This window comes from Mesitornis unicolor, unplaced genomic scaffold (genome assembly GCF_000695765.1).
Source record: "Mesitornis unicolor isolate BGI_N332 unplaced genomic scaffold, ASM69576v1 scaffold17415, whole genome shotgun sequence".
Classification (NCBI taxonomy): domain Eukaryota; kingdom Metazoa; phylum Chordata; class Aves; order Mesitornithiformes; family Mesitornithidae; genus Mesitornis; species Mesitornis unicolor.
This window is the reverse complement of record NW_010186327.1, coordinates 16,647-28,496: the sequence shown is the minus strand read 5'-3', so window position 1 is coordinate 28,496 and position 11,850 is coordinate 16,647. Positions and strand designations below refer to the sequence as shown.

The 11,850-nt window shown below is 39.0% G+C and overlaps 1 protein-coding gene across 1 annotated transcript in view; it reads right to left on the bottom strand.

Annotated features, from left to right (window-relative positions):
• Positions 1-3,085: 3,085 nt before the first annotated feature.
• Positions 3,086-11,850, bottom strand: part of LOC104541140 (colorectal mutant cancer protein) — a gene marked incomplete at both ends in the record, with an annotated part of 23,700 nt that continues 14,935 nt past the window's right edge. The window contains 2 exons of the mRNA XM_010185121.1: positions 3,086-3,320; positions 10,329-10,512. Of these exons, the coding sequence (XP_010183423.1) occupies positions 3,086-3,320; positions 10,329-10,512 (419 nt within the window). The remainder of the gene's footprint in view (positions 3,321-10,328; positions 10,513-11,850) is intronic.

Genomic DNA, 11,850 nt, shown 5'->3' with positions numbered 1-11,850 from the left:
AGCATCTCATAAAATTAAAATTTGTGTTGCATGTGGCCATATCAGAAGAATAAAACAGTAAGGAGTCTTATCTGGCAGAAAGTTCTAAAAGTCTCTAAAAGTAATGAGGAGAAACTCCAGGAGGATCACAGCACACAAGGTGGAATATATCAGCTTCCACAAGTAAACCAAGTATCAGAGCAGAAAAATGCCATGCACTAGTTAACTGTCTTTCACTATATACATCTGTAAGAGCATTAAATGCTATAACAAAGGTGGACAATAGGATTCTTAGCATCTTCTACAAAGAGACTGTAGTCTCAAAGCACATTTTGAGCAATATTATCACCACCTGTACACAAAAGACAAAAAGTATTAGTGTAAAAAGCTGAGATTTCTTATCTAGATTAACTCCTTTGAAACACAGAATGGTTGTAAACTAAGAATTATTTACTCCCATCAGAAGTAATCTCCTTGCTAACTGGGGCATGACAACTGACCTCAAAGCAAGACCACTGAATGATGACAAACCACAGACAAGAATGTATTTAGAAATGTGGTTAATTATTGCTTGAAACAAATAATCAGATTTTACAGAAGTACTGGCAGACCACTATGACTTAATACCCTCAATCAATAAAAAAACCACCAAAACAACAGGGCAACAGAGAAACCATCCCTAAACCATCTTTTTTATATAATTTTTTTTATATATAAAGAAGAACTAATGGTGTAAAGGCATTTTCAGAACATTACCAGCGTAACACACAGAAGCAATATGACTAATGTGGTAATCAGTATTTACTGGGAGTCATAAATGAAAGGTGCCAAAAGATGCAGCTGAGATTCAAACACATATGCAAGTTTCAGGAAGACAGCGGCAGGTTGTTAAGACCCAGCAATGTGAGGAAATTCTTAAGTAGCTCAACCAAGCTGTATCATCCTTGCTAAGAATGTTGAAGGGAGGGAACAATTTAAGAGGGCTTCATCAACTAGCAGCTCTATAACATAGATGAGTCCATCTGCTTCAAGTTTAATAAAGTATCGTAAGCAAATTTAAATTCTTCAGTTGTCTCAGAAAGTGGGAGATGCATAGGCTATTCTGCATGAGGTGCACGTTCCAAATAATAGATACAAACAATTTATTCAGAAGGCCAAGACATCAATGAGTCCTGCCCTTACGTTCAGCTGTGTTATAGCTGAACATATGAGCAAGGTGTAACACAGACCCGAGCAACAACCTTGAATGCTAATAAGGCAACACATTCTCTTGGAATCAAAGCACACAGAGTGTAGCTGTGTCTTTTGTTATGCTTTATGCACAGAAGAGAGGCAGGAGTTTTCAATTTCTGTAGCAGGAAAGCACATACCGACAAATCCATCCCAAGCTTTGACAACTTGAGTTTTTACCATATCCCTTTCAGAAACCTAGGGATTTCCTGCAGTTGTGAATTCCAGCAAAGTACAACAAATTATAATGAATAACAATACTGTCAGTTTCTCTGTACCAGAAAGGACTGAAGGTGACTTCAGCCACCTACCTAAAATGTGTCTATTCCAGTATGCACTGCATACAAATCAACCAAGAAGGAAAGATTTCGTCTTTCTTCTTCTAGGATCAATTCCTGCAGTGAAAACATGCTAGGTCCACCCAAAAGTTGTGACTGGACACCGTATGTCAAAAGCAAGTTAGATGATAGTTTAGTGAACAAAAGGATTACCAGCACTCAAAACTGTGCCAGAAATTATGATATGCAACTGTTGGTGTTCCTGCCACGTCAGGGAATGCAAGGCCCCTAATCACAAGGGACAGCTCTCCAGTTTGCCTTTACCAGTTTAAAGATAGAGGTAAGAATTGGTTATAATAGATTTCAGGGAAGATCTGGATGCAAAAGAGGAGAAGTAAGTGTGATGTTTGAAATACACATCTAATTATCCACTGATGTTCCAGTACATCATGCATGTTTTAATTATGGGAAATATATTGCTGTTGGCCACAATATATTCAAATGACTAACAGAATTTTAAAACATCTGACTGGCAGCAGGCAATCTTATTTTCTGAACTGCAAACACTGAATGCATTATTGCAAAACTGTATTTGTCATCATGGAAAGGTAGCACATCTAAGAACATTATTATCATTACTAAGCTACCAGTTAGCCAGCAGTAGCACATCTGAACAAAAATCTATAGCTTTAGAAGCTTACAAAACTATTAGGATTTGCTGTCCCACATGATAAAATCATCTGACATATCTGCCATTACTTGACTAAAATAGGACTTGCTAACATGCAGAAAATGAACTTACTTAAAGTGAAGCAAAACCAGACAATTTCTAAATGCAGACACATGCTTGGATTGTCTTTAACATGTTCCTGTGTTTTAGTTCACCTCCCTCAAAATACAGAAGTGAGATATAAAATTATGTACGCTCTATACTTGGTCAATAAAGGTCAGCTTTTGTAGACCACATCTTTAGAACCACATGCATAAACCAGGCCTAAAGGACCAGAGTTTTCTCTGAAAACCTCTGTTAGTGCAAGTCATCACACCATGCACTCTTGCTTGGGTTCTACAGATTGCAACACAGTGCCTGGAACAGCTTTGGACTTGTGACCGACTGCTGGAGCACATTACAGATGACAGCTTCTGACAGATCATTGCTCCTCCCATGGCAATACTAAACGGAGGTGAATTTGTTCTGCTTCAGCTCACAAACATTCAAAATGCACACTTGCAAGCTTGTAAGTAAAGTAATGAACTGTCTCTTGGGAAGTGCTGTATCATGCTTTTTGGTCACCCCCAAGCAACTCAGCTGCTGTATCTCTTAGAGCATCTGGTTTGTCAAGGAGAGCATTCCAAGTTTAAAGCCATGGATGAAGTCCTTGCCTAATTCAAAACACACAGAGCTCTTCACTGGTAATGCAGTGCCTTCTGTCACTTTCTGACTACTAGATTTCTAGCCTGATTATTTGTTTCAACAAAATAACCCTTTATTACCCAGTGATCAGTTTTGAAGCCTCCCATGAGTGTGACTGAGCGTGTTCTGTAGCACAGGGGCATTGTCAGTAGAGCAGTTAGCCTGTTGGATATAAATAAAATACCTTCATTGCCATAAGCTCCTGCATCAAGACCGCATTTTCTAGGTCTAGCCTCTGGCTGTCTCCACGAGGTTTAACGTCGTAACTAAGGGGATCAATATGGATGCTTTCCAGCTCCAGCATTGTCAGTTTCACTGCTGTCCTGTCATTTTTCAACTGCTGGATGTAATCCTTCAGCCGCTGCTCATCCTCCTTTGTAAATTCTGTATCACAACTGCTTGCAGTTGAGCTGGTAGTACTGGAACGAGAAAGAACAGTATTTTAAAAAAATTGGAACAAAATATGTATTTTTACATTTAACATTCTCCCAACACTTCCTCGACACATCTGAGGCTTACTTAGAAGTTCACAGAAAGGATATATACAGTGTGGACTGGATGCTGTAATGTTCAGAAGATGCAGAGAGGTGTGACAAATTCAGAAAAGAAATTAATTCTCTAAGCTGCATGAGAAAATTGAATCATGTGACAACAACTCTGCAAAGCCAGGTATTTAGTGACAACTCACCGAATTACTTTTTCTGGAATGGTGTTTTCTAAAACAAGTCTTTTTTTAATTAAAAAAAAAAAGTTACTTAAGATTTCTTAGCAATACCCTAGCAGGGCAAGCTTCTCTCTGCTGCTTAGCCACTGAGTCTTCATCTTCTTTGGGAAGAAGCATGTGCTAAGAAAAAAGAATCAGCCCAGATCTCATTTATCTCTGCTGATGGCAATACCAGTTATCATCTCAGATGTTTTTAATGGATACTTACAGGATTATCACCCAAAAATTCCACTGAGAGATGCTAAGAGGTAGCATTTTTCAATACAAGTTAAGGTGTATTCCTCAGCACACTGACATTCCTTCAGTGCTGGAAGGGTTTAAAACCAATCCATAAGTTGGCAGGACTTTAGTAAAATGTCATCATCAGGCCACCCGCCTGAACGTGTTCTTGTGTGACCCAGTCTAGGTGATCCTGCTCTGGCAGCGGGTTGGACTGGATGATCTTTTGAGGCCCCTTCCAACCCCTACCATTCTGTGATCCTGTGATCAGACTTGCAGGAACTTCTGTCTACAGGCATTAAACAACAACTGCTCATTAGTCTCCCCCACAAATGTTTACACAGAGATCATAGAAAGGGAGAACTAATGTCTTACAGCAAGGGTGGCTCAGTGCTGCCTACCCACCTACATGCATGCCAGTGCTGCAGGGGGTGGAGACTGATACAGCCATAGCATTCCAGGGCTGAATACAGACACAATAACACTACAAGGAAAATAAAATACCATGTTGTTTCTATAACTTCACTCAAAGCTGCCTGCTGTCTCCTAAAGTCCTGTAATCAGTTGCCGGGTGAGGGATAAATAATCCACTAAGTGTGCTTGTCTGGAATGCTAGACGATCTCAGTTATCAGCAGGGGAATAAATCACTTTCTGTATCAAATTGCACTCCTGTCCAACATTTTTGTAGGAAGAAAAAAAAGCCCTACCTGCTACATGCTGTGAAAGTCAGGATGATGTACTAAAATATATTATGCATGTGAAAAAGGGGAAACCTATCAAGATAGGCTTGATTTTTCTCTTTTCTTTTGATTCTACTTCAGCTAAAGCTACATTGATTTAAAATGCCTCAAATAATTGCCAATCTTCCCACAGATTCCAAGCTCAGCCTTGGAGGAGATGGAGAACTGGAAGGTCTACAAAGATTTCTCATGAAGCATCACATTACATTTCTTTACTACAGTTCTCTGTCAATTTCGTGTTATTTCTTCCTTTTCTTAGCAATATTAGGTGCCATATTTACCACAAGTGTAAACTGGCCTTTGCTTTTTTTTATCCATTTCCATTGGCAGTGAAGCTGAAAACACTCAGCACCTACACTACACAGAAACCCTCACAGGTTGAAGCAAATTTTTGGTCATACTTAGTTCTTCATTAGAGAACCTTCAACCACTTAGGAAATCTTGCTTTACTGAGTATAAAAATACTTCTCTCAAGTAGATATTGATACAAAAATCATGGGGATAGATAATGTGATGAATATTTAATCCTGTGCAGAAGTCACATAGCAAGTTTCCTCAGCACTTGAAGACAGCAATTGCACAGCTCTTCTGGATTAAATGCAAAACAGCTGTTGGAGGAAGGACAGCTTTTAAAGCCTACACAGGCTTAAACCTTGGGACACAAAGAGCTCATCTCAGTTTTCGCTTGCAAAGGAACAGAAATCTAGCTCTCCTGCTGGGAATGAAACCTGAGCAAAAATGCTGAAAGTCTATAGCTATGTTCTGTTAGACCTCTTAGTCATTGATATTCACAGATTTTGGCCCTTTAAGATCCACGGCTAAGCATGTATATTTTAGGGGAGAGCAGTCCAAACAGAGGAACGCAGTCTGAGTTGTCAGTGATACTCAGGCTGCTTTTACTTCAGTCCTGGCTGCCTGCCTGCCTGCCTGCCTGGAGCTGAGTTGGCTCCTTTGCTGAATTGCTAGCAAGCTGCTCTTATTTTTTTTTACTTTTTTTAATTTTTTAAAGGTGACAGGAGCTTAGTGGGGAAGCTGTCTCAGCAAGCACAGAAAGGGACAACAACCTTACCTTTCCCCCCATGTTTAGCAGCCAGCCCCCACTCAGAAGACTGGAAGCGGTATGGGTTGCAGAAAGCCAGGGTACAAAAACCACTTTGGACAGTTGTAAAAATAAGTCTGCATGATGATGGATGGAAACAATGCTGCAGTGTTTCTGAACTCCTATGGCACAGCTCTGCCAGGGTATGTTCCCCAAAAAAACCCCACCATACAGCTCTACACAGGCATAACGCTAGTTGTTCCACTGCTGCACTATTTAAAATCCTGCAGCTGTTAAGCATATGATCCTAAATTTCAGATATTGCTCTCTTCTAACAGCAATCAGGACAAAGGAAAACAGACCAACAGAATGTATATGTATTATAATGTATCCATCCAAAAAGCAAATGAAACTGTTGCAAAAGATGTCCAGTCTCATTTCTCAAGCAAGTAGGCACAGACAGAGAAAGGACCACAATTTCATCATGCCTAAAGGGAATACATCATCAATCTGCTCATTCTCACTGCTGCTGTATTCAGAACAAGCAAAGAGAAATGTTCTTCCCCCTCATCCTTCAAGACTTTCACAATGATGTCATGCCTGGATGATGTCAAATGAACTTTCATACACAGCCTGTGAAAAATATGCAGGTTGTTATAGTGTAACATGCAGTTTTATTTGCTGGCATGCATATGTGTGTTTGCAAGCACATATATGCTTATAAAATGCAATGGATGGATATAAATAAGGCTTCCAACAGCACCTCTGTGTGAGTAACCTCCGCATGCTACAAAATTTTGTCCATAAAACCCTGTACAGGCTTCAGTTAATCCATTAAAAATTAAGTCAATAAATAAATCTGTCATTCAGCAATGATATTGATAATACAAAACTGACAGAACTAAAATAACTCTGTCAGAACCGGATCCACAAAACTTGCTTGAATGTCTGCACACAACCTTACAAATACACCTTACACACTTGATACACAGTATACATGGGACAATCATCTTTTAGGTGAATGCTGGCTTGAGATCTGAAACAGCAGGATGGCAAAACATACTAACTTCCTGAGAAACTGAAAAATACTCCAACCAGCCAAAACACAAACAACAGTGTATTTGGCTAAAATCAGAACCTTTGGTGAAAGTACCCTGCTTCCTTCTGTGATTAGTTCAGTCCAGAAATGAAGCGTTACATTAAGATATCTGTTGGAATATTTCTAAATAACTTACTTGCACACTTTGGCCAAGATAATCTTGTCTGTCAACTACTTATCTGAAATCTGAGGTGATTCTGACAAGAGAAACAGTGTTACATTTGGCTGAGTTCAGATATTTTGTGACGCTGTATAATACTGAAAAGAACGCCATTTGCATGTAAGAGACCAGATTTTCCCCCACTATGATGTAAGGTTAGGCTTACTAGCACTGCAGAGAATAAAATCCACCAGTTTTAGTCTGTGTTACAACTGGAGTCCTTCTCTTTTGTTTCTTTCTTTTTAAGGTGCCATCAGTCAAACCTTGTTGGCAATCTACATTCTATAGTTAGCTTCTGTCCATTAAAATAATTATGACTTCCAACTACACTGCAGACCTATTTCTGTTTTCAAAAAATGAACCGGCAACATTATTGTGCTGCTGCCAGCCAAATGAGTTGAGATGCTTGCTATTATTCTTATTTAATTCATCAGTAACAACCTCTGTGATGCTCTTTCATTGCATTTCATAATTCTTTTGATTTCAATCAAAAAAGTTGGGTCACCAATTCCATTTTAAGTCCCTATTCTACAGGATTTTGAACAGCAGGGAGAATTACTCATTTGTCACAAGTCTCAACAACGAACAGATTTCATCATCCCACTACCTCTTTACTCAATTGGCTTCAAAGGGAAAAGATAACAACACATACCTGCAACTAAAAGCCTGCAACACTAAAGCAGACATGGCAAAAGATCAGTCTTGCAGATTTGGTACGTTTGCACCACAAACGGCAGTTCAACACAGCAATCACTAGTGATGCTGGCCTGTTCTGCCTTCCCAGTTTTACAGACTGCCAAGTTCTTGAAGATAAATCAAAACCCATTAAGCCTGAAAGAACAGCTAGAAATCCACAGTGTGCTTTGCTATCTCTGCTTGGATTGCTATTGTAATGGAAAAGGAAAGGAAATTGAAACAATCAACATAAAAGAATCAGAGAAGGCTGGTGATCTGTGGACATCTGTCTAGAGCAGCAAGGTGCCAAGCAACAAGGGAGCATCCATGAATGGGTTGAGAGAGCAGGCACCATAGGCAGGATGTAGAGCAGGCAGGAGTAGGGTCCTGGAGAGAAACAAAAAGGATCCAGAATGATAGGGAGAGGACAGTTAAAGACAAAATCTTCAATTTTTTAAAGCTGAGGTAGAACATTTACTGATATAAATATAGAAAAGTGTGTGCTTTTTGAAACAACACAGATTTTCCATCTATAGTCTGGCACAGTGTCATGTGTCTGTAAACTGAAGTGTGAACTGATGCCTCTATTTTTGAGACAGAGTCCACAGGAAGGAGAAATCTGAAAACACCTTTACCACCTATCTCTTGACCACAACAGAAGGAAAGAAGATTTGTATTTCATGGAGAATCTAAAGTTTCAGAAATATTTTCAATGATATGTATGTTTACACAAAGACAAATTACACTGGGCATGGGGGGATGGTAAGGGACAACCATGTATAAGTGATGATCAGATCAGGATGTGCATATGACGAGCTCCTGACTTGCTGTTTGCCCTTCGGGTGAGTGAGAAAAGCTTTTCTCCTTCATGTTTCACATATATGAAAACAGATAATAATTATTTATCTTATTAGTACAGTATCTTGCTCCATGCCAGAAAAAAATTATCCTACAATAATGACTCAAGCTAAAACATCTCTCTTGCACACAGAAGCATTTACATTTGCATTTTTACATTTCATTACACAGTTTATACTGATGAAATTTGACATTCTATACCATTTTAATCATACTCTGCTGTAACTCCACGTACTCAACCAAAAGGTTCAACTAGGTGATCCTTGTGATCCCTTCCAACCTGGTATTCTATGATTCTATGATAACAGGTTACATGCACAAATACACATGTTGCCAGCTGACCACCAGAAGTTCACAGTAAACCATTAGCATGAGGGACGACTTTTCTCCCCAGACACACATATCTCCCTTCCTTCCCTAACCTCCCCTTCAAAAAACCCAAAAATAATGTTTAACAAAGTACGGATTGTAGAAACTATACTCCTACCAAACACTTCCAGTGAAAGGCTAGAACAAACACTAAAACAGGAACACCATCATCTCACCACAAATTTTCCCCGGTCAATACTGAAAATTATCTAAATTGTTTTCAAGAAAAAAAATAATGCCTTGACTACATACAAGGTATCTCACAAGGAAGAAAATCACCTAGTTAGTTATGAACAACTGAAAATGACACTTTCAAATAACAGAATGGAAAACAAGCTCAGCCTTGGCAGAGGTGTTGCTACGTGTGGCCACTTAAAACATGTTCAGATGCAGGTGTGCAGATACGGCATAAGTGTACGCAGACTGAGACAAGTCAAGTATTTGAAGCAGTTTTGTGTTACTTTTTTCCAAGGTCAGTAAATACTTTGCGTACAATGTGATCAGTATGTTTGTAGCATAGATGCTACCACATTAATTTCTGAATAAAGATACAGCTTTCTTGGACTGAAAGTGCACCATAAAACTTTGAATAAAATGTCAAAATTTACCTCACATTTGGATCCTGTTCCCTCAGGTTACCTTTTTGCTCACTTGCTCGTTATTCCATGCAAGCCACATGGCAGGAAATAAGAGTTTTTGAAAAAGGCATCAGCAAGAAGAGGAAATGATATAGTACTGAAATACACTTCTAAAAGTGTCACAAAAAATGGCAGCATTTGAATAAAGAACTCACTCAAAAACTGAATTAGAAGGAAGTTTTAGAGTGAATCTGAGAAACCAAAATAACTTTTAAAAAGAAGAATGTTCATCTATATTTATCCAGGATGCTTGCCAAATTCATATCCCTATGCAAGCACCCACATTCACTGCACAGAGTACAATTACACAGTATGCAGGCGACAACTCAAAAGGAAGCTGTTAGCGGATGTATTTGAATTGGAACACTTCTGTAATAATCGCTCCTTTAAGTTTCATTATTTTTTAGGTCTTCAGGAAAATGGCAATATCTAGCCTTTCCTGGAAGAATCTACTCTGTCATTTATGATATTCATTTGTGACTCCACATGTGAAAGAATAGCATGGGAAGGAAGAACTGGGAAAGAAGCAAAAAGAGAAATGAGAAGGGCAAGGAAATGATTTAAAACAAAATGGCTGAATTTGCAACATTCAGAAAACAATTCTTGAGCACTCCAAAATACTGATGGAAGCATACTTCTGATCTCCGGTTCTCTGTACATCTGTGCTGTCTACACACAATAGATATGAATAAGAGGTACGTGACATGAATAAATAAAACAGCAAGAAAGTCACTGAAGTAAAACAAATGTAGAAGTTTTGCCCTCTAAAGACAATTAGACCACTGAGGCATGGTGACTTAGAAATCAAAGCAAAGAAGCCAGTGGACTGAAGTAAGGGAGGTAGTTCAGCAAATACAATACAACATAACTTTTGGGGATTAGGAGGGCAGATGAGTTGCAGTTACCTTGTGTGGCTGTTGGATGACAGGCTCTCCCAGGGCTGCACACTACAGCCAGTCACCGCATAGGCTCCCCCACAGCTCCCATCTAGTTTAATCAGCAAGGCTTTTGCTGCATTCTCAGCTGTCTTCCTGCAGTCATGAGCTCTCTTTAGCATCTGGGTGATGTTTTCATCACCTGTCTGTTCCCCTAGATTTCAAGTAAACAATCTATTTCAGAGGTCTGAGAAGGGTGATAGAAATTAAGGCAAGAGTAAAGATGCTTCTACATGCTCTCAGTTTATACCAAGACAATGACAATAAATTACCTATCTGTGATGTAAATGCAACTTACCAATGATGCTCACACAGAAGTTAACTGGGCTACTGGGCTACAAGCCTGAATGCATCTTCCTCCCAGCTACAAGCTCCAGGTACTTGTTGTTCCAAGTAAGTATCTTAGCCAGCTTGGCTGTTTGTAAGTGTGTACACTGTGCACTAGGATTAGGTTAGGATGCTTAAACTAATAATAAACTGGAGAAGCGTCAGACTAAATTACAACTCTTACACCAATCGGTCCAGTGCTGTTTCACAGTGCAGTCATTTCCAGTGCTTTTTCTGACATCTCAAGCCTAATGGTTTGCCAGAGAGGTTACCTTTCCAGCTGGAAGAATTGCTTTACTGCTTAGAAGCAGCCTTTTGGAGTTTACAGCCATTCATACTAAATCAAAAGAAAAACAGCACTGATGTTTAATAATTCGCTACAATTTCTAATCATTCTGCAGCATCTATGCAGCTCGTAAGACATCCCTTCACCAGAGGCAGGACAGAAACCATCACTGTCACTATTCTTATAGTTCTAATTCCAGTTGGAGTCAACTAATTAAAGTCAGACACATTAGTGGCTACACTGAAATTCTCAACAAAGCTACAATATATTCATAATTTACCAGATAGAATGCAAAAATTTCAGAGTATAAAAAAAACAACCCAATTTGCTCTATGTCAGATTTTAATTTCATCCTTATTTGAGTCAAAGACCAATTACCCATACTTCACTCTTGCTAAGTGAAGTGTGTGCACTAGAAATAACATCAATGTGGAAAAAAAGGATGGGAGAATGTTCTATTGAGAGCAGCTGGATATGCTCAGCTCGAAGTGATGCAGAAGCAATTCCCATGAATTTTCCACTCACAGATGTTGATATAAAACTTGACTGATCTTCAAACCAAAAATCTATTTTATCTAGAAGTTTTAATCAAATTTCACGGTGAAGTAAAGGTATGTAAACCAAACACAACTTTCTCCAAGCTGTGTTATGTAATAGGAAATTGGCACTATTTCCATCACAGGGCTGTAACTGATAATACCATAATTAAGAGCTGTAGACAGACACCTATATAAAAACAAAACTATACTCACTTTCATAAAACCCATCTGAGATGAAACCCTACTCACACCCAAAGTATTTCTCCCTTCCAAGATTTCTTTCTGCTACCTATGTGAAGAGAAAATCCAAGGCTAAATTAACTTTTGCTGGCCACTGATC